This window comes from Oryx dammah, unplaced genomic scaffold (genome assembly GCF_014754425.2).
Source record: "Oryx dammah isolate SB20612 unplaced genomic scaffold, SCBI_Odam_1.1 HiC_scaffold_20, whole genome shotgun sequence".
In the NCBI taxonomy this organism is placed as follows: Eukaryota; Metazoa; Chordata; class Mammalia; order Artiodactyla; family Bovidae; genus Oryx; species Oryx dammah.
In genome coordinates this window covers 37,720,359-37,748,349 of record NW_024070204.1, presented here as the reverse complement: position 1 = coordinate 37,748,349, position 27,991 = coordinate 37,720,359, and the positions used below count along the sequence as shown (strand labels likewise).

The following is a 27,991-nucleotide window of genomic DNA, read 5'->3' as shown; positions in this document are numbered from 1 at the left end:
CCCGGCGCGGCCCTGCCCGCCCCCTCCGCCCCCTCCCGCGGCGCCATGCGCAGACTCAGTTCCTGGAGAAAGATGGCGACAGCCGAGAAGCAGAAACACGACGGGCGGGTGAAGATCGGTCACTACATCCTGGGGGATACGCTGGGGGTCGGGACCTTCGGCAAAGTGAAGGGTGAGGACCCCCGGGGCAAGGCTCGGCCCCCCGCCCAGGATCCAGGAGATTTCCGCCTTTCGCACCTCTTCATCCTCCCCCGCCCCTTGCGTTCCTGGTCTCCCGGGCTCCGCAGCCCCTGTCCTGCTCTGGCGCGAGCAGAACCCGAGGCCGCCGCGGGACTGCGGCGCAGCCCCCCGCCCCCTGCCCACGGCGGGTGGGGCTGAGGTGGGGACTGGTCGCCATGGCGACGGTGCGGCGGCTGGAGGGGCTTGTACGTGAGAGGGGCGGGGATGCGGAGATGCGAACTTTCCCAGGCCCGACCGTCGCGGGCAGCGCTGAGTGCTCCCTTTGCTGGGTGCGGGCGGTGGGGTCTCGGCCGGGAACCCGGGAGAGGCGGCCTCCTATTCGACCCGGCTGTGGTTCCTCGGATCAGGGCCAGCCCATCGCTTCCCTGGCCGTCCTCGGCACTGTCCGTATTTCCGTCCTCTTTAGGAGACTGTTGGCTGCCCTAGCTGGCTGACAGGTGTGAAATGTGTACCCCCCGAAGTAACGTTGCTTTGGAGGTAGTTTACAGAATTTATTTAAAAAAAAAAAAAAGGCCGTCTCGTCGGAAAGGATCACTGATTTTTTTTTCGGAGCGGTTAATGATTATAAATTGGTCCTACATGTATTTGCGATCTATGGTTTATGGTCTGAATGCACACCCGGTGTCCTCAGTGTTTCTTAATTACCAAACCCGGTAGGCAGATTTTTCCTCCGGATAGTGTTTATTCATTGATGCAATTCGCTTCCGTTTATTTTCACAAGATATTTATATTTTAATGAATAGTTTAATGTTCATCATTTGAATTTTTTTTTCTTTTTTGAAGAAAAGTGGAATCGCTTTTTCTTGTGTTTCAGTACAGTATTCTGGAAATAACAAACTTGCCCTTCAAGTCACCAATTCTGGCACAAAGAGTTTAACTGCAAATTTTGTGAGGCATAAATATTTTTTCTTTGAAATAGTTGATTCTGCTATTAGGAATGTACAGGAAGGAAGTATGGAACTGATAAAAATTATTATGCATTGGCTTTGAATAAAGAATAGCCTGTGACTTGATATAATAAGCTCTTGGTAAATATTTGAAAGAGAACATAGTTTGTGAAAGTCTGTACAGTGAATTAACTAACCGAGCCTTGCTCTATCAGAGCTAAATAAACATTTTCTGATTTTATCTAGGGATGGAAGAGGAGAGCCCTTCCTTCTCTTGCTCTTTCTGAGTCATAGAACTGGAAAATTGCTGTATAGCCCACAGGGAAGCAACTGCCTAAACCTTCTTAAGAAAATCAGCAAGGCCAACAATGTAAGAAAGTAAGAAGCAAATGCCAGAATAGGGTAATTACAGCTATTAGGGTGGGTTTGTTTTGGGGGCCAGTAAGATGTTTCTGTGCTTTTGAAATTACTTATTTTTGACGATGTTGTTTCTTTACTTGTTAGCCATTACAGACTGCTTTCAGTTTATAAATACTGAAATATTCACTATTGCCCCCCAAATAGTAATGACAGCTTTGTTGCCTTCACTCCACCCAGAGTTCTGCTTGTTCTCCTTGTTCTCCTAATTCAGACCTGAGTAGAGTCAGGTCTCACGTTCTTATGTGCTAGGTGGCTTTTGGCAAGGTAGATGGTAGATAGGAAAGCCAGAGGATATTCCTCATTTCCTGGGTTTGATATGTGATGTGGCAGTGACATGAATCCCTCCAGTGACTGCTGTTCCTTAACCTTCACTCCTCCACACCTGCCTCTCTTGAAATAACACACGCTGTCAGAGTCAACCATCTCTCCAAATATAGAAAGGCCAGTGTTAGTCAGAGGATCATAGGTTTCATGGATCGGGTTCCTTTGTTCATAAATACATTAACTGATGGTGGTCAAAGTCTTCAATCACAGCCTTTTTAAAGCTGTTAAACAGTTGAAATGCTTTCTGCCCCCAAATAACAGAAAATTCAACACAGCCCAGCCAAGAACGTCTTTTCTGTGGTTCCGTGTCCAGGGCAAGGAAGCCCCAGCAGCACCCGCAAGAGTCTTACTGGCTCAGTCCGTCCGTCTGGCCAGGTTTATTATGTGCTAATTGGCTTAGGCTTGTGTTCCTATAGGGCAGATGGCATTACCCTTGAAGGAAGAGCGCCCCCTCTCGGATGTATGGGTGGGAGGGCATCTTCTGAAGTCCTTGAATAGTATGGGGAGATAGGGTAGACACCTGCACAGAAACGGGGTTTTTTGGAAGAGAGAAAGGGGGACCTAGATGCTTGGTGAGCATGCAGAAATAGCCACTATAGTGGTGACATGTTAACTTACGGAAGCCAAGAATTTGACCGGAATTCTTACAAATTATATGATTAGCCACATATTTCAAAGGAGGCAGTTTGGAGGAGATAGAGCTTTTTAGTCATACACACTGGTAAATTTAACATAGAAAGAAAGTCTAATAGAAGATGTGATATTCCCAATATGATATTTCTATCTTATAGGAAACTTATTGAGGGGGTGGGGAGGATTGCAGATTCATAGGCATTATTTTGTTTCTTGTTAAGGTTTAAAAAATCCTTTGGTAATTTAATGGGAACATTTTGAGGGGAAACTTTAGACAACTAGGGTTAGTTTGGAATTATGCTTGAATTATTGTTTCCAAGATACCTTTTTTCCACGCCCTTGATTGTCAAGAGGTTGGTTTCCACTCCCTTGTGGGTCTACTCCCCTCTCCTCCCAGCAAGAACATTTATAAAAGCATGGATGAATAGAGTTATTATTGCAGTAAATATAAATGGAAGTTTTTGCTCATTTTCTAAGAGAAGATACTTCTTCAGTAGGGTGGGTAATCTTTGCCAAATGAGTTTTTATACATATAATCTGTTTATTAAGTTGATGAGTATTTTATACATGAAACTGAAAGTTTAGGTAAATAGGTGACTTCTCTTTGACTGAATTACATAAGTTATTTAAAAACTTTTAAGTAAAAAAGTCTAGATATGAATTAGAGCTATATATACCAGCATGGGTGAATCTCAAGTATATAAGTTTAGGCCACAAAAACAGAAGAAGTTGTTATTCATATAAAATTTAAAAACATGAAAAAAGACTCATACTTTGCTGACTGGAGTACAAATTGGTACCACCTCTATATGACAGTATTTATAAAACTAAACTGGCAATTCAGCTTCTAGGAATTTACCCTAGAGGTATATGGAATAATGAGTTATTCATTGCCTTATTGTTTGTCAATACAAAAGATTGGAAGTAGTAACCTTGCTAGTAGGACAATAGTTAAATTATGGTTTACCCATACAGTGGTATATACCTTGCAAACATTGAGGAAAAAAAAAAAAAAGCAAGACTTTATATAATATAGGGAACAATTTCCAAGGTATTTTTTTAAGAGAGGAAAAAAATAATCAACAAAGTATATAGCATACCTACCATTTGTGTATAAAGAGCAGGGGCAGATTAAAGTATCTAAGTGTAACTGTGTGCATCTGTATACAGTGTTTCTTTAAAGATACACATGAAACTGTGTTACAGTAGAAACTGAACATTACACATGTTCAGAGGAGGGGAACTAGGTTGTAGGAGGACATATCACTGTATATCTTTTTATATTTTTGAATCTGCATGAATTCATTATGAATTCAAAAGAATATATAAAATTAAGTTTGTGAAAATAAACATATGGAAAAATTGTTACTATATCATTTATGGATTCAACATATATGTGGGAAAGACAAACCACATTCAAGATAGTGGTAACCTCTAGGGAGAAGGAAAGGAGGAAGGAATCTGGGAGGAGTCAGACTGGGCTTCAGTTGCATCTGTAGGGTTTTATTGCTTAAGTGGCTATTGGGTGGAACATGGGTATTTGCTTTGCCTTTTGGGATGCCTGAAATGTTTTGTTAAGAAAAGGTACCTTTCTCAAATTTCCACCTATAGCTTTTAAAATTCATCCTTCTCCAACCAGAATTCAGTTATTTCCCTGATACTTTTAGCAGTGAGGTTTTTTTTTTTTTTTTGGTTTGTTTTTGTTTTGTTTTTTCAATTTTAGAGTGAAAATGAAATGGTTGGGTGATTCGAATATCTTTAGTAAACATTTCTATCTTTGTGGCAACTCTTTATCAGTGTTTAAAATTCTCTCTTTCAAAGTATGATCTTACTTTACTTCAGGATTACATATCTGATTAGAAGAGCATGCGTTACAGAGTTCTAGCAGTAACACGTTGTTAGCTAATGTTTAGTTGACTCATCTGTTGCTGTTGTTGTGAGGGAGATATTGTGAATTGTGGTAACCTTTGCTTGAGTGACTCAGGTCTTCCATGGCAGAAATACCTGTCTTCCATTTCACCCAAAAGCCACAGCTTGGTATTACGGTAAAACAGTGACGTCTGAAGAGTAAAGTTTTGAGCTTTGGACCAAAGGAGAAATATTTCAGAAGTGCATATCCTTGACAAAGTCCATGTACTGCACTGATTGACTTATGGAGCAGCAGTTAATTTGGCTGCAACTAAGTTTAGTCATTGGAGAATCTTTAGCGTAGTTTTGAGGAAACAGTTCAGATTTTGATATTGTTGTCAAGGCTTCTTTCCCTTCACAGTGCACACTGATGGTGGTGTACAGTGGATAGGTCCCAGACTTGGAATTCTTCTAACTAGAAGACCTGTTCTGCCTTGATCGCTTAATAAATTTACTTCAGTGAGTTAATCTCTCAGAGCCTCATATTACCTGCATCATAGGTTTATTGTGAGGCTCAAATGTGATCTTGTGTTTCCTAAGCTATAAAAAATAACTATATTTTCAAAAGTATTATGCTATTGAAATTCTAATACTGAACTATGTTGGCAGTGGGGTCAAGGCAAATATTGTTGTTCCTATAAGTAAGAAAAACATAACATATTAATCATGTGACGGCTGGAAAATTAGCGAGATTTTGCTGGGAAGAAAAAGGGGGATAAAAAATAGGAGATACTGCCTTCTCTTAAAAAGAAAATATTTGGAGTCCTCAATGTTCAGTTCAGTTCAGTTCAGTTGCCTAGTCGTGTCCGACTCTTTGTGACCCCATGGACTGCAGCATGCCAGGCCTCCCTATCCATCACCAACTCCCAGAGTTTACCCAAACTCATGTCCATTGAGTCGGTGATGCCATCCAACCATCGTATCCTCTGTTGTCCCCTTCTCCTCCTGCCCTCAATCTTTTTCAGCATCAGGGTCTTTTCCAATGTGTGAGCTCTTCACATCAGATGGCCAAAGTATTGGAGTTTCAGCTTCAGCATCAGTCCTTCCAATGAACACCCAGGACTGATCTCCTTTAGAATGGACTGGTTGGATCTCCTTGCAGTCCAAGGGACTCTCAAGAGTCTTCTCCAACACCACAGTTCCAAAGCATCAGTTCTTCGGTGCTCAGCTTTCTTTACAGTCCAACTCTCACATCCATACATGACTACTGGAAAAACCATAGCCTTGACTAGATGGACCTTTGTTGACAAAGTAATGTCTCTGCTTTTTAATATGCTGTCTAGGTTGGTCATAACTTTCCTTCTAGGGAGTAAGCATCTTTTAATTTCATGGCTGCAATCACCATCTGCAGTGATTTTGGAGCCTAGAAAAATAAAGTCAGCCTCTGTTTCCACTATTTCCCCATTTATTTGCCATGTAGTGATGGGACCAGATGCATGATCTTAGTTTTCTGGATGTTGAACTTTAAGCCAACTTTTTCACTCTTCTCTTTCTCAGTGTTGGGACATTGTTTTCAAACCTTGGAGGAAAAAAACTGTATCCAGTTAAGACTGGGAAATACCAGATGAAACACTTGATGGGTTTCTTTCCAGTTGGGCTCTATCGGTGTTACTGTGTTAATATGCATAATAAGTTTCTAAAAAGGAGAGGAGACATCCTTTCCGAGACCACTTGATTGTGAAATCTTTTCCCATGAAGTGTCTCCAGTCCTAGTGTTTTGTAAAGCATACTTTAGAAAATGTATTCTAATAATTTTAGTTTCATGATTTTTCTAGCCCATTGAAAATTAGAATTCCTGAAATTAGAACATTGGAGAAGAGGCTGTGAATTGACTGCTGATAGACCGTGAAGGATGAAACACAACTTCAAAAAGCAGGAAACCCTAGGATCTGGCACGTAATAGCCTGGGAGCAAGAAGTGCTATCTAGAGAAGTAACTCCACGATGTCCCTGTGGCTCCCTGACATCATGTGTTCCATTTAAGAACACTTGGACACATGTAGTGCAGTTCAGAAAAATCTGTTTTCAAAAAAGATTACTTTTGTTAACTTGTTGATTTTGATGTGACTATCATAAACCTAGGGCTTCCCATGTAGCTCAGTGGTAGAGAATCTGCCTGAAATGCAGGAGACTGAGGGAATGCAGGTTTGATCCCTGGGTTGAGAAGATCCCTTAGAGGAGGAAATGGCAACCCACTCCAGTGTTCTTGCCTAGAGAATCCCCATGGACAGAGGAGCCTGGTGAGCTACAGTCCCTGGGGTTGCAAAGAGTCGGGCACGACTGAGCGACTAAACACAGCAGAGCACACGTCATAAACCTGTCAGTTTCTTAGGGCTGCGGTAACAGTACCACAAAGCTGGGTGACTTAAAACAACAAGTCATTTTGGAGTTCTGGAGGCCAGAAGTCCCGAAAGCAAGAAGGCTTTAGGGGAGAATCTGTTTCTTCCTCTTCCAGCCCCTGGGGACTCTTGGTGTTCCTTGGCTTGTAGAAGCAAAACTCCAGTCTCTGCCTGTCTTCACATGGTCACCTCTGTGTGTTCGTGCCTGTGTTCTCTCCTTTTCTTGTAAGGACACCAGTCATTAGATATAGAGCCCACCCTAAATCTAGGATGATTTTATCCTGAGATCCTTAACTAACTATACCTCCCAAAATCCTGGTTTCAAATAAAATCCCATTCTGTGGTGATGGTAGACGTGAATTTGTGGGGAAGAAGGGACACTCTTCAACCCAGTACACTTGCATTATGTTTTATGTGCTTTTATTTATTTATTTGGCTGCAGTGCATTGCTTGCAGGATCTTAATTCCCCGACAAGGGATCAAACCCCGGGCCCAGCAGTGAAAGCCCTGAGTCCTAACAACTGGATCGCTGGGGAATTCCCTATGTGCTTAGTTTTATGCTCTTCATTTCTGTTTTATGATGCAGTCACCCCTCAGAATACTTGAGGGGTTGTTTCTAGGAGCCCCAGAGGATACCAAAAGGCCCAGATGCTCAAGTCCCTTTTATTAAGTGACATAGTACAGTGGGCCCTCCATACCCTCGGGTTCTACATCTGGGGATAAGGAGGTTAAATGTTTATCTGCTGAAAAAAATTCTAGTATTAGTGGACTCTTGCGGTTCAAACCCGAGTTGTTCAAGGATCAGTTATAGAGTTTTGAGCAACTTTTAAACAGATTTAATAGAATGAATAAAATGTCGTTCTTGGTATCTTGTTAGAAAACATTGAAATTGGTAAGAAGCAGGTTTTACTGCATGTGCATGTACTCTCAGTTGCTCAGTGGTGCCCAGTTCTTTGTGACCCCACGGACTGTACCCTGTCAGGCTCCTCTGTCCAAGCAATTTTCCAGGCAAGAATACTGGAGTGGGTTGCTGGTTTTCTACTTCAGGGGATCTTCCCGACCCAGGTATTGAACTTGCGTCTCCTGCATTAACAGATTTTTTTTTTTTTTTTTAACCTCTGGCCACCTGGGAAGCCTATTAGAGTGGATTTATTTTCTCATACAGGAGAAAGGTCATAGTAGCAAGTGCCTGGCACATAGTGGGTGCAGGTACTCAATAACTATTTCTTAAATAAATGAATAAAGTTTTAGAGTAAGTCTTATTAGTTTGGAGAATTCAATCTGTTATTCTTTTCAAAATTATAAGACTGTGAATCAAGGGTTCTTCTTACATGTTCAACTTCTATTTATCTTTTATTAAAAGGAAATTTATTTAGTATTATTATATATAAGTACTAAACAGTAGCTTCCCTGGTGGCTATTCTTTTGAAGATTTATCTTTTAAAAAAATAATCACATTTCATTTACTATTTTTGGAAAAAGGACAAGTTTTTGAGACAGACATGGATTCTTATTTTTGTTTTGTCAGTCACTAGCTATGTAACTTTGGGGAAGTTATTTCATCTTGGTTAAGTTATTTCATCTTCCTGTACCTCAGTTACTTGTAAACTGTTGCTAGTATTGTTAGTCTTCCAGGCTTGGGAGAGTTAGAGGCAGTATATTTGGGTATAAAGTGGGTGTGTCATGAATATTAACTAGTGAGTTGTATACCTTAATTATGTTATGTATTATAAATCAATTAGATTTATATGTTTTAAAAATAGTAATCATTAAAAAAATCTGATTTCAAATTAAGTCAGATAAACCTGTTTTTACCTCTGTGCTCTTCTGTGACTGAATAAGTGTTTCTATAGTTTTTGGGTAGTAAGTGAAATCTTACTATGTGTATATACATCTAGCAATATCATGTTGAAAATTAACCAAAGTCAGGAAATGGGTTGAACTTTGGAAGCTAGGAATCTCTGGTGTTGATGGGAAGGGGGGATGGAGCAGGTTAGTGAGATTGAAGCTTATGGGGATAGAAGCCAGTTGCATAGAAATTAACAGCTATTTGAAAAATAAATGAAAGTGTTAGTTGCTCAGTTGTGTCTGACTCTGTGACCCCATGGACTGTAGCCTGCCAGGTTCCTCTGTCCATGGAATTCTCCAGGCAAGAATACTAGAGTGGGTAGCGATTCCCTTCTCCAGGGGGTCTTCCTGATCCCACTCAGGGATTGAACCCCGGTCTCCTGCATTGCAGGCAGATGTCTGAGCCTCCAGGGAAGCTACTGTTTAGTACTTATTGTGGACCTGGACAAAGGCATTGTACTGAATCTAACTATAAAAGGGACAGATGAAAAAGCTGAGATAAAATTGGCTATACAGGGTTAATCAGAAACTTTAGGACTGATTAGCTAGGAATGGGGGAGACATTTGGGAGCAATGGAAAATAAATAACCTTAAATAGTAATAGTCATCATTTCTTCATAAAGAAATTACTGTGCTGGGCATGATGGAAAGTGCTTCACAAGCCTTACTTCATGTCACCCTATGGAGTATGTAGTATTGTTATTTTGAATACAACGTTGAAATAATTTAACTTGTTCAAGTCAAAGTTTAGTAACTAGAGAGCTTTCCACAAAGCTGTTGCTTCGGACTTTGCTTCATTAACTTACTGGGAGTCATCTTCTTTTTCTCGTATATTGGACCCCTTCTTTACTGAATACCATCTTGGCTTACTTCTTGATTTTGTTGGAATATAAATTCTCCATTAGACCCTTAGAAAAGACTGCCACTATTAAAAAATGTCTAAATTCTGTTATAACCATTGATTATGTGGGTATAACATTCAAAATGGAAATTTTTTTCTTATTTTTAAAAATAGAAACTACATGCTCATGAACCAAAATTTAAAAGGTTCAAGGGCTTATAGAGAAAGTGTGTCTAACATGAGGGAGGTTTTTGGAATGAGGAAACTGTTCTGTATCTGATTATAACAGTGATGATACCAATTTCCACGTGTTAAAATCCATAGAACTGCATACCGAGAGAGAAAAAGCTCAATTTGTATGTATGACAGATTAAAAAGTGAAAAGTAAATTAGGAGAGTTTAAAAGTATAAAAAGGTAGAGAACAGTAAAGAAGTTGCTTTCTCTCTCTGTCCTAGCCGTCCAACTTTCCTTTCTGGAAAAAACGACAGCCAGTAGTTTCTCATGTGTCTTCCCACATGAAAGTGAAAGTGTTAGTCACTCAGTCATGTCTGACTCTTTGCAGTCCCATGGACTCTAATCTGCCAAGCTCCTCTGTCCATGGGATTCTCCAGGCAAGAATACTGGAGTGGGTAGCCATTCCCTTCTCCAGGGGATCGTCCCAACCCAGGGATTGAGCCTGAGTCTCCTACATTGTGGGCAGGTTCGTTACTATCTGAGCCACAGGGGAAGCCCATACTTAATCACTCTTAAACACTGAGGGGTAAATCAGGCAGAACTGGAAGGAACTTGGACTTGCTTAAGTATTTTTGGAGAAGGCTAGGATTTCTACTCTTAGAATAGTTCTAAATATGTTATTAACCAAACCTGGCACTAATTTATTAAAATTATTTCTCCTGCAGTTGGCAAACATGAATTGACTGGGCATAAAGTTGCTGTGAAGATACTGAATCGGCAGAAGATTCGAAGCCTTGATGTAGTAGGAAAAATCCGCAGAGAAATTCAGAACCTCAAGCTTTTCAGGCATCCTCATATAATTAAACTGTAAGATCTGATTATATTAAATATAGCCATATCATTTTTCATCATTTTTGTTAACCACTTAATCCAACAAGTGAGAAAGCTGAGTGACATTTCTTCAGTTTATTCCTGAGAGTTTTAGAAGTTCTTCCTGTTCATGTATTTATCTAACCCCATTCATGGTCACTTAAGTCTGAGTCCACATTTTGCCCTTGTGTTTATCAGCTGTTATATTTCTTATTTTCTGAGCTGATGCCCTTTTGATAGATGACTTTCAGTGCCCCCCTAATGCTATAGAACCAACAATGATTCACAAAACAAAAACTCCTGACCTCCAAATTTCCACATGATATCACTTAGCCTCACTAGAGACAGCGCAGTAGAAAGTGTCCCTCACTCCCCTACACTGGTTCTATCTGATAAAACAAATAATAAATAGAATTTTAGAAATCCAGATTTCAAAAGGCTGTAGTACCATTGTTGTTTTACAGTTGCCGGTTGTAGGGTCTACAGAGAACTTATTTACTGCGTGGCTTTATTATGCAGACTATAAATTAAAACCATTTAGGCTTTTGTATTGAACTGGCTGACTCAGAATCTGTTTCACTCTCACCTCTTCTAATTTGTTGAAGTGCCATGGTTTTAAATACCATCTTTGTGCCGACAGCCCTTAAGTATACATCTCCTGCTTTGAAACCCGTTTCCTGGATTTCAGACTCCTATGCCCGCTACCTATTTTACTTCTCCATTTGGGTGTCCACGAGGCACGTGAAACTCGGTATGGGTAAACCTGAACTCTTTATCACCCTCCCACACCTGGTCTTCCACAGTTTTTACCATCTCAGGTGATAATCTGGTTCCTCAGGGCAGAAACTTAGGAACTATCCTTAACTTTACTGTTTCTCTCACTTCCCAACCTCCACTCCATCTCTTCCTGCAAAAGTATATCTAGGATATGATTCCAGTTCCTTCATTGTCCTCACCCCGGTGTGGGCCCCCTTCATTTCTGTCATGGACTACTGCAGTAGCCACCTGCTTCTACCCTAGTGTGCAGTCAGTTCTTCACATTGCTGCCATCAGTCAAAGTTATTACCCTTCTAATCGGCCAGGCCACATGACTGCTTTGCTTAAAACCTTCATTAGCTATCTCTCTGCCAAAGAATGAAAGCCACAGCCTCATCATGGCTTTGTAAGGTTCTGTGCCCTCTGGTACCAGTTGCCTCTTTGACCCCACATCCTGTTTTCTCTCTCCCAGCTTACTCAGCTGTAGCCTTCCTACTGTTGCTCAGAGATGCCAGGCAGGCTTCCCCCTGTGGGCTTTTGCACTTGCTCTTCCCTCTGCCTGGTTCACCTTCTTGGTAATGGCATAGTTTGTTCCCTGATTTGCATTAGGCTCTGTTTCATGTTACTTTATCAGAGAGGCCTTCCTTGAACACCCTGTATGAAAGATTTCCTTCCCTTAGTTTGCTTTATTTCTCTTCATAGCATGTTCCACCACCTGAGATATTGCTTTTTTATTTAGTGTCTGTTTCCTGGCTCCTGGAAAATAAACTCTGTGAGAGCAGAGAATCTGTTTTGTTCACTACAGTTTTCCCAGCTTCTAGCACAGTGCCTGGTGTATTATAGGCGCTTAGTAGATATTTATTGAATGAATGAATATACATGTTTTAATACTGGTAGATAATGTTTTCTCTCACCAGGTACCAGGTCATCAGTACACCATCTGATATTTTCATGGTGATGGAATATGTCTCAGGAGGAGAGCTATTTGATTATATCTGTAAAAATGGAAGGGTAAGCAGTTCTGATTTAATCCTGTATATATTTTGTAACTCCCCTTATCCTTTATAAGCATCAGAATATTAGAAAGCAATTCTGTTAAGAGTTCTATTTAATAACCAGTCCCCTTAGTCACATATTTGCCTAGAATCATAGACTTATTAGAGCTAGGAAGGATCTTAAAGACTATATCCGTAGGCTACTTACACAGATATGGAAACTGAGACTTAAGAGATTTTTTTTTTTTGCTCAAGGTCACTTGATTTATCAGTGATAGGATTAGATTGAGACCCTGGAACTCAGGATCTTCAGACTTAGCTTCTGGGGCATATGAATACTTGTAATATATATCTTAAAGTATGTATTTAATCCTTAAAAAATATATTATTTAATACTTAGAAATCTGGGCCTTGCTACTCAACCCTAGCCACATTTAAATTGCATTCATTTTTTGGTTTCAGAAATCTGATGTACCTGGAATAGTAAGAACAGGCTCCATGAAGGAGGTAGGAATTAGACTTAAAGAATTAAGAGTTGGAAGGAACATTAAAAGACATTTTGAACAGTATCTTAAGTTACAGATACAAAAACAGAACATTGCCCCTGCCATACTTTTTCTCATACCCAGAGTATGTGGTATGCAAAAACCTCTTCTGGAGGAGCCTCATCGAGCACTGAGAAGCCAGCTGGTTTCCCTCCCAATCTAAAGTTTCTTTACATCATTCATTCATTTGTTCTGCGTAGCATATTTGTTCACTTTCATCAAAATCAAAATCATTAACCAAGTTAATTTTGATTTTACCATTTCTTAACATGATTCATTTCAATCTTGGGTATTCCACTTGTCTTTTCACCCCCTGCTTCCTCCACTGACCCCCCTGCCCCCATCCCTGGCACCAATATTCTGCCTAAAAAATGGGAGAAGACACAAGTTGAATTGGTGTCATGCTTCTTATCTTTTCCATTTTTCATGTCCTGATTATTTTGCTTTACATTATGGGAATTGTGCTCAATTTTACCCATTGCATATTAAAATTCCAGCGGTCATTTTTTATTTCTTTCTTATTTTCTGAAGTCGTCTTTCTTTAGATAGCCTATTTTTTTGTTCCACAGAGATAATAAACATCTGTTTGAGGATGCCAATTTCTTAAAAAAATTTTTTTTCTGTCCTTCATTGCTTCTGTACCTTCTGTGCTCCCTGCTTTTTTCTGTTCATTTTATTGGTCTTTGTCTTTTGTGCATGACCCTTGCTTAGATAGATATCTGGTGCTTGTAGGTTGTCCACTCATATTTGAGAGTGAAATTCTAAATGCCAAGGTCAGGAGGGTGGAATTTATTAATTGATGGACCTTCCCATCGGTTGAATGAGTAGGGACCTGTCTGTTTTACTAGGGAACACCAAATGTCAATAATAAACAATATTTTTTCCTTGCTGAGATAGTTGCTCCAGAAGAAACCTTCCAGTATCCTTGAGGGTGTGAGCTTAGCTGCCAGTGCTCTGTGAGCTAAATGGGAAAAGGTCCAGAAGGCTCACTGATTACTATGCTGACTTTCATTTAAGCCCCATGTTCTCCATGTGGTGCCTCATTCCTCCTCTAGTGTCCTTGGGGAACAGGGCTGTGTTTAGCCTTCAGTTCAGTTCAGTTCAGTCGCTCAGTCGTGTCCGACTCTTTGCGACCCCATGAATCGCAGCATGCCACGCCTCCCTGTCCATCACCAACTCCCGAAGTTCACTCAAACTCATGTCCATCGAGGCGGTGATGCCATCCCGCCATCTCATCCTCTGTCGTCCCCTTCTCCTCCTGCCCCCAATCCCTCCCAGCATCAGAGTCTTTTCCAAGGAGTCAACTCTTCGCATGAGGTAGCCAAAGTATTGGAGTTTCAGCTTTAGCATCATTTCTTCCAGAGAATACCCAGGACTGATCTCCTTTAGAATGGACTGGTTGGATCTCCTTGCAGTCCAAGGGACTCTCAAGAGTCTTCTCCAATACCATAGTTCAAAAGCATCAATTCTTCAGCACTCAGCTTTCCTTACTAAAGAGTAAATCATGGCTCTTATTCCCCAGTAAGGGTGGTGAGCTTAAAACTTCTTTCTTCAATCAGCTGTCCTGTTTGCAGTCCATTTCTTACTTCTACCATCAGAAATTCCCAACACTTCCAATATCTAAGCCCTTTAAGAAGTCTGTGTGCAGATGAGTTTATCATTGTGTTCCACCCCTAAAGGCTTAGCTTTCAGCTTTCTGTGGTTAGCCAAGTCTTTATCACTGTTCATCTGCCCTCTCGCTTAGTGACTCCCCTCAGTTACTGCCATCTCTTCTCTTGCTCTTTTGTCTTTATGTGCTGTCATCTTAGTGATGTTCCATCTTCCATGTTTAAATGGAAATATGCTTTGACTTTTCTAGTCTTTCTTTATAGGCTTCGCCTCCTTGTCTAGTATTGAATATAATTTTCATTTTTGTAGCCTAACTAGTTATTTTACCTCTTGTATTTTGTTTACTCAGTTAGTTTTCTTCTCTTTCACATTTAGAACACATTGTTCTTTTCATTTAGTATATTTATATATGAAGTTGTATTACAAAATGAACCTATATTTCTTCTAGAAGTAAATTAGATTGCTAATCATTATTACCTGCTCTTGAGCAAGGGTATCTTTTATCTCTTTGATAGTTTTGGTTTTGCTTTCAGAAGAATTTACTGGTTCATCTTCCAGATTATCTATTACCATTTAAGGTATAGGAACCTGGTTTTAGAATGCTAGTTTGTGACCTGTGTTAAAGAACTGCATGTTAGCGTCCTTTGCCTGGGGTATTAATAGCTTATTTATTAAATATGACTTTTTGGGAGCAGGCATATCCAAGTAATGGTTTTCACTTATGGAAAAAAATCATAAAATAAGAAAATGTGGATAAATGGAAAGAGAAGTTTTAAAAAAAATTTTTTTTAAATGTAGTACAAAATAAGATAATTTTTTCAGTAAGCGGAGTTATATTTTATAAAGGCTTCCCTGGTGGCTCAGCTGGTAAAGAATCTGCCTGCAATGCAGGAGACCTGGGTTTGATCCCTGGGTTGGGAGGATGTCCTGGAGAGGGAACAGCTACCCGCTCCACTATTCTGGCCTGGAGAATTCCAGGGACTGTACATAGTCCATGGGGTTGCAAAGAGTCAGACACTGAGCAACCTTCACTTTCACTCTATTTTATAAAACAAATGAATTAGGTTTTTCTTTCTTTTTTTTATTAAAACACCTTTTAGAAGCTAGGATAACATGGTTGCTTGCTAATTCATTAACAATGCTTAAATGTTGCTTTCTCATATGGTTCAAGCCAGTATTCCCCACCCCAAAATAATTCTCTGTGCCCTTGTCTTGCTTTGTTTTTCTTCAGAACACTCTTATTGTTTTTATTTGTCTATTAACTAGATTAGGGCCTCTTTTTATCATTGCTATATCATGAGTGTCTAAAACAGTGCATGGCACATTGAAGGTATTCAATAAATATTTGTTAAGGAATCAAAAAGTATTTGTAATTTATAGGAGAAAACACACCTAGTTTCAAGTAAAAATCAAAATTATTCCAAATAGCACATGATATTTAGATGAGAACAAGCTATTAGAGTATAGTCATGAGAGTGATAATATGAGAAAACTGAGTTACTGATTTTGAGTTCTAAGATCCTCCTAGCATTTCTGTTTTGTGCAGCCTATACCACCTCCCCATTTGAAAAGCATCTCATGAGTGAGGTTCATTTGGAAGGTTCTTGCATTTTCACAGTTTTATAGGCTAGAGAATTACAGATAGACTACTTTTCTTTTGAAAGATACACCTTTAAGTTGCCTCTCTGCTTTTTCTTAGCTGGATGAAAAAGAAAGTCGACGACTGTTCCAACAAATCCTTTCTGGTGTGGATTACTGTCACAGGCATATGGTGGTCCACAGAGATTTGAAACCTGAAAATGTCCTGCTTGATGCACACATGAATGCAAAGATAGCTGATTTTGGTAAGGAGATTTTTATAGTTTCATATATTCATTATGTTTAACAAACATCAGTAGGTTTCTTCAGGTAACTTGCATATAATCAACTGAATATCCCAAAGTAGTATATCCTCACTATTAGTCTAGGAGCATACGAAAAGGAGTAAAAATAAGGAATTCTCTTTTCATAGCTTTATGTCTTTAAAACTGACTTTTATTACATTAGGCAGACAATTTAAATTGGCAGCATTAGCAACATCATCTGAAAGAGACCATTATTTGTGAAGAAGTTAGCAACCTATTTCCATGTGTTCTTTTGATCAACTATGGAGCAAGAGGAAAGAGACTGGGATGAAGTTACTCAGACTTTGAAAGTCAGAAGGCAAACCATGTGAACAAAATTATTTTTAAAAAATGAAAGTAAAGTATTTAAATGATAGAAAAGCATAATTTTGGCTTGAGGAAAATGTAATGAGTTTGTTTTCTTATATAAATTGCCATTGACATTATTAAACCTAAGATAGAAATGAATCTCTGTAACTCTCTCTTGCTTAGTTTCAGTTCAGATCAGAGGAGATGCTTATAAATTTTATTTTCTTCAGTTTTGTATATATGATCTATTTTAGAGATTCACTAAATAGTTCCCAACAGCTCTGAGCTACTGAGATTTTTTTTAATAACCAACTAAATTATTTGACTTCCTTATTCTTTAGTTGTCATTATTTTTATTCATTGTATTTTTGAGGAAGCAGAGTTTTATTTTTTTGGCTGCACCTGTGATTTCCAAAATCACTGCAGATGGTAACTACAGCCATGAAATTAAAAGACACTTACTCCTTGGAAGGAAAGTTATGACCAACGTAGACAGCATATTAAAAAGCAGAGACATTACTTTGTCAACAAAGGTCCGTCTAGTCAAGGCTATGGTTTTTCCAGTGGTCATGTATGGATGTGAGAGTTGGACTGTAGAGAAAGCTGAGCGCCGAAGAGTTGATGCTTTGGAACTGTGGTGTTGGAGAAGACTCTTGAGAGTCCCTTGGACTGCAAGGAGATCCAACCAGTCCATCCTAAAGGAAATAAGTCCTGGGTATTCATTGGAAGGACTGATGTTGAAGCTGAAACTCCAATATTTTGGCCACCTGATGTGAAGAGCTGACTCATTTGAAAAGACCCTGATGTTGCGAAAGATTGAAGGGAGGAGGAGAAGGGGATGATAGAGGATGAGATGGTTAGATGGCATCACCGACTCAATCGACATGAGTTTGGGTAAACTCTGGGAATTGGTGATGGACAGAGAGGCCTGGTGTGCTGTGGTTCATGGGGTTGCAAATAGTCGGACATGACTGAGCAACTGAACTGAATTGAACTGTGATTTGTGGGATCTTAGTTCCCAGACCAGGAATTGAACCTGAGCCATAGCAGTGAAAGCACTAAGTCCTAACCACTGGACTGCTAGGGAATTCCTGAGTTTTTTATTTTTGTAGTAGAACTATGAAGGAACTTGGATATTAAAAATTACTATATATATATATTTGTTGAAGAATCAGATCAGGGGTTAATAGAAACTTTGAATTTTAATTCCAGTCTACATTTTTTCCCTAGTAATTTCTTTATTAATAAAAACATACCCATTTTTTAAAAAGTTTTTTATTTTATATTAGAGTATAGCCAATTGACAATGTTGTGATAGTTTCAAGTGGACAGCAGAGGGACTCAGCCATACATATATATGTATCCATTCTACCCCAAACTCCCTTCTCATCCAGCTACCACATGACACTGAGCAGAGTTCCCTGTGCTACAGCAGGATCTGTCGGCTATCCACTGTAAATAAACCAAGAGCATGCATGTCGATCTCAAACTCCCTATCTCTAACCCCTCTTCTTCCCCATCTGGCAGCCATAAGTTTGTTCTCTAAGTCTGTGAATCTTAAACTTGCCCAGTTTATTCTAATAAGCAAAATAACTAATAGCTTAATATGTATTCACTGAACTCCTGACCTTGCACTAACTTTAACTGTTGAAACAGATTACAAGTTTTATGGCATAAAGGCAAAATATTTGGAAACAATAAAGGATGTAGGATTCTGTTGAAAGAATGAACAAAATGATGATTTATCACTTTAATGCAAACTCAGTTTTATTGTTTAATGGAATTGTTTTTATTTTTGTCCTTGGGAAATCTTGAGCAGTGAATTTTGTGCATTTTCAGGTCTTTCAAACATGATGTCAGATGGTGAATTTTTAAGAACAAGTTGTGGCTCACCCAACTATGCTGCACCAGAAGTAATTTCAGGAAGGTAGTGTTTGACACCTCCTCCCGGCCCAGTATATTTGTAATCATAGTTTTCTCCTAGACTTCGTTAGTCTATGGTATAATACTCAATTCTAGTGAAAGAAATTTAAAGCTTATTCTTTTCTCATCCAAAAAGTGTTCTGTTCTAAGATAAAATGTTATAAGTGAATCAGGATTAAGAACTCCATTTATAGAGGAGGATATTGGTTTGAAGTTAATATAATATTAGTTACATGAGAGTACTTTCATTTTTTCCCCTGGTGGAAGAAATTGAAGGCTTAAAAACTAGCAAGTTTAAAAGTGAGACATTAAAAACTTGACTAATGCAGAAATATCTAGTAGTAAGAAATGGTTTACTCTTCGCTTAGATGAAGAATTAAAAGTGTAATGTGTAGCTTTAATTTTTCAAATTAGCTTTAGCTTTTATGATAAGGTACTTTGGGGAATTGGACTAAAGTATTGATAAAATCTTCAGATTTCATTTATTTTTAATTTTCATTCTTTAAATCTTCTAGAGACTGAAATAAGAATTCTAGTCTCTCAGTTTATTTATACTAACTACCAGCATTGAGAACATGGAGATCTTAGTATAAGGCAGCTTTTTGAATAGTTTAGATGACAGTAAAATTTACTTTTTTGAAGAGGAATTGTTCTTCGTTATACTACTGAAATAGAAAACAGAGAAGCTAAAGTTTGTTTACTAGTTTTTATAATTAACTTTTAATAACTTTTCATTCAAACCTTATTTCTTTGCTTGAATGACTTACATCCTGATTTAGAATGCAGAAATGTAGTAGTATTTTCTTTCTGTTTTCATAAGCTAGCTAGCCTAGCCTACTCAGAGAAATTATGTTTGTGTTAAGGCATGGATATGAGTAAGGCAAAAATATCTAATTTTAGATTTATCAAGGTTCATCATTATCTTTTTATATTAGCAGGTAAATGTTAAAATTATTTCATGTGGGCTGTGTAGATTATTTGGGGAAGAAGACAGTTTAGGACCTGGATACTGGGGGCATTGTTAATTAACTAAACAAAAAGATTTGTAATTGTGCATATATATAATGAGCCGTTACTGAAGTCTGTTTTCCCAGTTTGGATAAGGTCTTTCTGTGTGGTCTAGATGTATGGAAACCTTTACTTTCAAAACAGTATTTATTAGTCAGTTCAGTAATTTATTTGACCAATTTAAAGAAACCCTTTCCCTGAAGCCAGACTTTGAATGGGTTATCTAATTAGTCTGCAGCCACTTATCTCAGTAGGGCCTCTCTAGTGGCTCATCGGTAAAGAATCCACCTGCTATGCAGGAGACCTGAGTTCGATCTTTGGGTCAGGAAGATCCCTTGGAGTAGGAAATGGTAACCCAGTCCAGTATTCTTGCCTGGGGAATTCCATGGACAGAGGAGCCTGACGGGCTACAGTCCATTGGGTCGCAAAAGAGTTGGACACGACTTAGCAACTAAATAACAACAACAGTTAAGTCAGCAGGTTACAGTACAATGCAAATAAGAGTTTAAAGTCCTCTGCAAATCAGTTAGCTGGGCTTCGTTCCACAGCTTCAGGTCCCTTTTACCTTGGTATAAGGTCTTGGGTAATTGGGGAGAGTGGGTTTATAGTCCATCACTACAGAACATTCCCAGTTGAGGAAAGATTGCTTAATCTGTAACCAAAAAACAGTGGTTTTAAATACAGTAATGATATGTTTGTTCAAAGTTTGGCCCTATTAGTTGGATATCATGAGGACAATTGTGAGGTACTAAGGAGAGAATTTTAGCTATAGTCTGTAACTTTAAAAAAATTCTTAATTTTTGTTTCCTAAGATAATACTGATAGATTAGTGTAGAATCTCTATGTGTAGTACATAGCAGTGACTTATAGAAACCATATTCTGACTAATAATTCTTTATAAAATATCTGTATTTAAAATGTATGATTAATTAATTGACTCTTAAGTTACTAATGATTGTTTAACCCAGTTGGTATTTCCTGTTGCAGATTGTATGCTGGCCCAGAGGTAGATATATGGAGCAGTGGGGTTATTCTCTACGCTTTATTATGTGGAACCCTTCCATTTGATGATGATCACGTGCCAACTCTTTTTAAGAAGATATGTGATGGGATCTTTTATACCCCTCAATATTTAAATCCTTCTGTGATTAGCCTTTTGAAACATATGCTGCAGGTGGATCCCATGAAGAGAGCCACAATCAAAGATATCAGGTGATAAAGCAATCTGATTGTCAGATCTAACAGTATCAGTGATATAAGTCAAGTGAAAGAGAAATTTGCAGAATAGTTTGTACAATGTAATCCCATTTTTATATTAAAACTAATGTATAGACTCAAACTTATTTTATCTTGATATTTAAAAAGACTAAACTGGCTACCTTAGGAAGTAAGATTAGGAGGAGGAAAGGCTTTCACTTTTTGCTTATGCTTCTTTATTTGTTTTGAAATTGTAACTGTGAACATTACTTTTTAAATTTAAAAAAAAGATGTAATGAAAAATAAAAAAGACCCTAGTCAGGTATTAGATTTGGTAGTGATTCTTTAAGATTTTCTGTAATATGCTTCATGTTTGACTTTTACACATTCTCATACTTTTTCACAGTAAATTTGTATATTGCTTTTTGAGTTCTCATCTTACAAGTTACTGAATTTTTCCCTTTTGTTCATCTCAAGGAATGAGAACATTTTAATTCAGTCAATGACATGTTGATTTTGTAGTAGTATACATTGAATTACATATGAAATTACTGTTTTGTAAGTAAAAAAGTCCACCAGTATTGCCAGTTTCATGTGGTTCAACCTAATAGTTTAAATAAGGCAAAAGTGATGATGACAAATCTCAAATTTGAGCAGGTCATTTCTGATGAAGATAATACGGCAAACTTTGTTTCTTCTACCATTGTTTTTCTTTCCTTTTTTCGTTAATGGAAATTTCTCTTTTGGTCTTCTAATGGCTATATAGAACATTTCTCTGAAATGGAGGGAGAAGATGAAAGAAATCAGATGTGTATCTGGGACCAGTAAAGACGAAAGTATTAGGGCAATGAAGAAGAAATAGCATATGTAGAACTTAAAGTTCGATTCCTAAAATAAATAAATAATAAGGACCTACTTTATAAGCACAGGGGACCCTATTCAATACTATGTAATGACTTGTATGGGGAAAGAGTCTAAGAAAGAGTGGATATATGTGTAACTGATTCACTGTGTTGTACAGCAGAAAGTAACACAACATTGTAAACCAACTATACTCCAGTAAAAAAAAAAAAAGCTTAATTCCTTTCCATTTACTCCATATTCTGCAGACTAAAAAAGAGAAGGAATGGTAGGTCATGACTTTACTACTAGAAGAGAAGGACTGATCCATCTCTAAAATTTATATTTCAGAATATCTTAGAGGTGGTTTTTCTTGTGTTTTACATATTTTTTTTCCAATTTAAATGAAATATGTGACAATTGGAAAAGACTTAGAAAACACCAAAAACATTAGAGAATTTAAATGATCTTTAATTCCATTATCCAGAAGATAATCTTTGTTCTTTGGGATGTTCCCTCTCAGTATTTTTAATTTTAGCATAATTTTATATAATTCAAGTCCAAAAATATCCCTTTATATATAAAATTAGGAAATCTCAGTTCCTTCATTAAAATAAGGGGATATTACTATTATCTTATTGGAGTTGCTTGCAAATGAGGTGAGATAACAGATATGAAGTGTTCAGCTTAAAATCTACCACATAGTAAGCATTCGATGAGTGAAAGCTGTCTATTTTTGTTTATATATTTTTTTCACTTAACATTATATCCCAAGAGGAAGCCACAGACTAATTTTGTTCTTTTCTGAGCTGGAAATAAGATGGTCTTTACCATTAGCATGCCATTGCCATTTGTTCCAAAAATTTAAAGTGTAGACACTTCTTCCTGGTTGCTCCAGCAGTGTTGTCTCCCTCTTACTATCAGAGGGAGGCTGGAGCATTTCTGTTATACAATGAAATGTGAGCCAAGAGAGAAAAATCTGTTTTAAAAAAATGATAACACAGTATGAATATAAACATAAATGATAATACTGTACGAGTATAAGTTCCTCCAAACAGTTACTTTTAGTGTCCTCTCTCCTCCAAACCCTTCTGACACCTACCATTTTCTCTCAGGGAACATGAATGGTTTAAACAGGACCTTCCAAAATATCTCTTTCCTGAGGATCCATCATATAGCTCAACCATGATTGATGATGAAGCCTTAAAAGAAGTATGTGAAAAATTTGAATGCTCAGAGGAGGAGGTTCTCAGCTGCCTTTATAACAGAAATCACCAGGACCCTTTGGCAGTTGCCTACCACCTCATAATAGATAACAGGAGGATAATGAACGAGGCCAAAGATTTTTACTTGGCAACAAGCCCACCAGATTCGTTTCTCGACGATCACCACTTGACCCGGCCCCATCCTGAAAGAGTACCATTCTTAGTTGCTGAAACTCCCAGGGCACGCCATACCCTTGATGAATTAAATCCACAGAAATCCAAACACCAAGGTGTAAGGAAAGCAAAATGGCATTTGGGAATTAGAAGTCAAAGTCGGCCAAATGATATCATGGCAGAAGTTTGTAGAGCAATTAAACAACTGGATTATGAATGGAAGGTAAGAAAGAAAGAGCATTTTGAATATTAGCACATTTGACAAACCTGTAGTCTATCATGTTTTATAGAAGAATTCTTTTTCACTTTGTTTTTGTCTATACCATGCGCTAGGTTGTAAACCCATATTATTTGCGTGTTCGGAGGAAGAATCCTGTGACAAGTACATACTCCAAAATGAGTCTGCAGTTATACCAAGTGGATAGTAGAACATATTTATTGGATTTCCGAAGTATTGATGGTATGTACATCACACAGAACAATGTAGACGACATATTAGACCTTGTTACTTAGTTTGGCATTTTAGTAAATCTTTGAGTCTTTTGAAGCTTCTTGAATTGTACCTCATAATTCAATAGCAAAATAACATAAAAGCACCTTTTATATTTGAATATTTGAGAATCTAGGAAATAGTTTATTGTCCTTTTAAGACTATCTTCTAAAATCCTTAAAGCTTTATACAGCTTTATCCTAAACTGATAGTTTGTTTCATTTTTGTTTCTTGTAGTTCATTTTGGTAAGATGAAATGGTTTATTTAGAATAAATGTTGACTTTGCTGTTAAAGTCAATAGCATTAAACTTAAAAAATATCTGATATTTAATAAAATTAAGTAGAGTACAGCGCTTCCCTGGTGGCTCAGAGGTAAAGAATCCACCTGCCAATGCAGGGTTATTTCCCTGGGTCAGGAAGATCCCCTGGAGAAGGAAATGGCAACCCACTCCAGCATTCTTGCCTGGGAAATCCCATGGACAGAGAAGCCTGCCGGGGTGCAGTCCATGGGGTCGCAAAGAGTTGGATATGACTAAGCATGCATGCATGCACACAGCTGTGTATATATAAATGTTCTCTCACAAACAGAATCTTTAACTAAGTAGACGTGTTTATGGCTATTCTTCATTGGCCAAGTCAATTAAGATATGTTGCCACTTTTGTTCACTTATGAGATTTACCCATGGTTTTGTCTTCTTTATAAACTCAAAGATAGTACCTACATAGTATCAAAAGACACAGCTTTAAGCTATGATATGTTGGCCAAACCTGTTTGTCTGTTTATGTCCAGATGGTATTAACAATGCAGTTTGAGATACAGAATGGGTTTAACTTTTTTTCCATTGTATTTGGATTAAATTTGTAACCTAGTACCTCGGTTTACCAACTGAATGACCATTTACTATTTTTATGTTGTGTTCTTTATTTTAGTTTTTCCTTGATTTTGTTCATTGGAATTGTTGCTCTTTATAAGATCTTAAATATGAAAACAAAGTAAGAGCACTGAGATGAGCGTTAGACTTAGTTTCGAGATTTACCTCTCTGTTCACTTGTTACCTTAAGTCACTTGTTAAGCAAGTCACTTAACTGTTAGGGGTTTATGTTTTCTTATCAATAAAGCAAGGAGTTAGATGAGATGATTTCCAAGATTCAAATTTTCAATGCATTTATTTTATTATTATAATATAGAAAGGTTGACTTCTGTTGCTAGTGAATGATGTTTATTAAGCCTCATTATTAGTTCTTTGAGCTCTTAGTCCTGGATTGCAAGACTGATGAGTAGCCAAATATGTATGCAATCTTAATAAGTCATCAGAGGACTGACTACATTACTGTGTGTAAAAGAGACAAGTGGCATAATTCATTGCCTCTGTTATAGGGAATATTCAAAATAAACATGCTCTTGATAGCTGGTCTCACTGAAAGAAGCAAATTAAATACTGTTAAAATTTTGGGAAGGGAGTCATGGATTAGAATAAATTGAATTTTTTTTTTACCCAGATGAAATTACTGAAGCCAAATCAGGGACTGCTACGCCACAGAGATCGGGCTCAGTTAGCAACTACCGAGCTTGCCAAAGGAATGACTCAGATGCTGAGGCTCAAGGAAAATCCTCAGAAGCTTCTCTTACCTCATCTGTAACCTCACTTGACTCTTCTCCTGTTGAATTAACTCCAAGACCTGGAAGTCACACAATAGAATTTTTTGAGATGTGCGCGAATCTAATTAAAATCCTTGCACAGTAGACCTAAAACTTTGCTTATTTCTTTGATAGCAATAAGCATGCATAATAAATCATAGCCAAATGCTTCCATGTGTAATCAAGTTATATGTAATTATAACTGAGGGTTGGCCTTTTGGAATGCAGTTTGCACAGAGGTTGAAACATGATTAATAGTTAAAAGCATAATGTGCAAAAATGAATTAAGACAATTTTGTTCATTGTTCAGTAGGCATATAGAATAATATACTATGCGCAATGAATTATAGGTCTCTCAGGCTCACTTGATTTTTTGGCTATTTTATATTTAGTGTATACAGGGCTTTGTAGAATATTAATTTACCATAAAGGCCTTCATATGTTAATTACATGTTGATGTGTTATATATTTGCTTCAAAGATTTATTCAATAAATATTTGCCTAGAGACTTCCCTAGCAGTCCAGTGGTTAAGACTCTGTGCTTCCAATGTAGGGGGGTGCAGGTTTGATCCCTGGTGGGGGAACTCAGATCCCTCATGCCGCGTGGTGCGGCCAAAAAAGGAATAAAGAAATAAATATTTGACTAGAATCCCCAGAGACTTTTAGAGGTGATTTTGTTTTCTAGGCTCCTTAATTTAGCAAGTATTTTCAACATTAGGGACAGCCTGGATGATTCTACCGTATCCTCTCCTTAATAGTCTATAGTATATGGTAAGTCACATTAAAGATACCTGACACAAGTTAAATTTTTTTCTTTTAGTTTGGTAAGTGCAAAAACATACAGAACTTATATATTCAGATATTCCAGGCACTAATTTTAGTTCTACAATTTGCCCCACTATATTTCTGTATATAAATTGCTCTTTTTGTCACAAGAGCTGCATTGCATATACTGTAAATAAATCATTGGTTGGTTTGACATTTGCCAATATCACAGAGTCCTCTCTCCTAATCATGTCAGTCAGTATTAACTGTATGCAGGAATGTCTGGTCATTCAGTCATGTACCTTTTAAATTGATTCAGTGCATAGGACATGTCTTACAAACTGTTAACTGCTTAAATAGGACTTTTTCTCCTAAATTTCATTATGGCCATGTTTTAGAAGAAAAACTGAAAGGCTGTAAGGTGATCACATGTGTTATCTACCACTTAGATTCAATACTTGTTAACATTTTGCCATATTTATCTATATATCTGTATGTAGATACAGTTATATATATATATGTGTATATGTTTGTGTGTATATATGCTTTTTTCCCCTGAACAATTTGGACATTGCAGATAGACTTATCACTCTTCAAAACTTAAAGCATCTCCTAAAAAATAATGACATTCTCCTAAAAAACCAATACCATTCTCTAATGCCATCTAATCATGCATATTTAGATTTCCCTCATTATCATACAAATTTATTTCAAACCAGGCTCCAACTAAAGTTTACACATTGCATTTGGTTATCTCTTAGCTATTACCTTATTGTTTTGATAAAATATGGAACAAATCAGTTCTTCTAACTAGTCACATTTGCTTTGGATTTTCATTACTTAAAGTAGCATTATGGGAACTGCCCAAAGTTGCTTAATCCTCCTAAGAACTCAGATTTATAATTTCTTTTTCTTGCTCTTAGTGTAATGCATTACATACTAGGTGTAAGAAAAAATTTAGCCCCTTCAGATAAAATTTGTGTCATGTGTATGCTAATAATAAAATACTGTGTCATTCATAATTGCCTTATATTTTAACTTCGAGAAAGCTTTTTTGGTCTTCTCTTTCCATTGCAACAGAACTCTTGCCCCCACCCCGCCTTTTTAAGACTCTTGGTATTGTAGTATTGTTTTTGGCACCTATGTAACCGGGTGATAATGCTCTCCAGTGTCACGATAGCTTGTATAGTTGTAGATGTAGCTCCAGCATCCCTAGCAACATGCACTGAATTCAAGAGAAAACCTTGCTTCCTCTGTCCAGGGCTTATTCTATTCAACTTAGAATCGGAAAGCTGTATAAAATTATAGGAGTTCCATTTAAATATAAGTTCAAACTGTACTTATAATTTGTATGTGGCCCTCTGTTTTGGAGATACTGACTTCATGTAGGCTCTCTAAGTGCAGCATTACGTTCCTGGTGTTAAGAACAGAAGACTGTATTTTTAAAGCTACAGATTTGTATATAGAGCTAAGACGTTGTTGTAATGTCTCTGACCTGTTGTGGGGAGTGGGGAACAAGAAGAGGAACCAATTAAATAGGACCTTCTAAAAACTGTTAATTTTGTAAACGGCCTCTTTTTAAGTTATTGTGATTCCTTTAAGTTACTGAGTTTTATTTTGGATACTTAAATATTGCACTTGTACAAATAATATGATAAATACACAGACTATTGCAAGTAGGTTCTTTTTAAGCTGGGATATCTGAAATGACAACTTTTGGTTGAGAATGTCAAGGTTTCATCACAGTTTCCACAAATTTACTGTTGTTTGCAAATTCTTACTAATTGAAGATGTAAGGGAGTCAATGCAAATGATTTGTAATCTTTTTTATTATCTTTTCAGCAATTTATATTTTTTGTGATTTTATGCAACCATATTTTTACTTTGTCTTGACAATTGAAAGATGTATAAGGCTTTTGCCAGAAATGTACTGTATACAGTTTTAAATAACAGATTTTACTGATATGTAAAATTTTTGCCATTAAAATAAATGATTTCTCACTGAGAGGAACTTTTCTATCAGGTTGGGGGACTGGGGAGCTTAATATATCTAATTTAAGGTAATTTCACTGAAATAAACTCCATTGCTTTTACTTTGATTATATTTTTTCTTTGGATGGCTTTGTAGTTTTTCAGAGTTTTAAATCATTTTATACAGAAAATCCTGAC

The 27,991-nt window shown here is 37.5% G+C and overlaps 1 protein-coding gene across 7 annotated transcripts; it reads left to right on the top strand.

Annotated features, from left to right (window-relative positions):
- Positions 1 to 45: 45 nt before the first annotated feature.
- On the top strand, positions 46 to 27,915 carry PRKAA1 (protein kinase AMP-activated catalytic subunit alpha 1). Of its 7 annotated transcripts, none has more exons than XM_040262410.1 (10): positions 46 to 172; positions 10,340 to 10,481; positions 12,158 to 12,251; positions 12,698 to 12,742; positions 16,088 to 16,232; positions 18,420 to 18,507; positions 20,499 to 20,723; positions 22,664 to 23,150; positions 23,261 to 23,387; positions 24,919 to 27,915. In XM_040262410.1, exons 1-10 carry the CDS (start codon positions 46 to 48, stop codon positions 25,161 to 25,163), a joined length of 1,725 nt encoding a protein of 574 aa, XP_040118344.1. In that variant the 3' UTR covers positions 25,164 to 27,915. The 7 variants fall into 7 exon arrangements, with proteins under 7 accessions (XP_040118344.1, XP_040118338.1, XP_040118340.1 ...); XM_040262406.1 differs by lacking the exon at positions 12,698 to 12,742 and adding an exon at positions 1,374 to 1,505 and having other exon boundaries at positions 52 to 172; XM_040262405.1 differs by lacking the exon at positions 12,698 to 12,742 and adding an exon at positions 1,374 to 1,497 and having other exon boundaries at positions 58 to 172.
- The last annotated feature ends 76 nt before the right edge of the window (positions 27,916 to 27,991 follow it).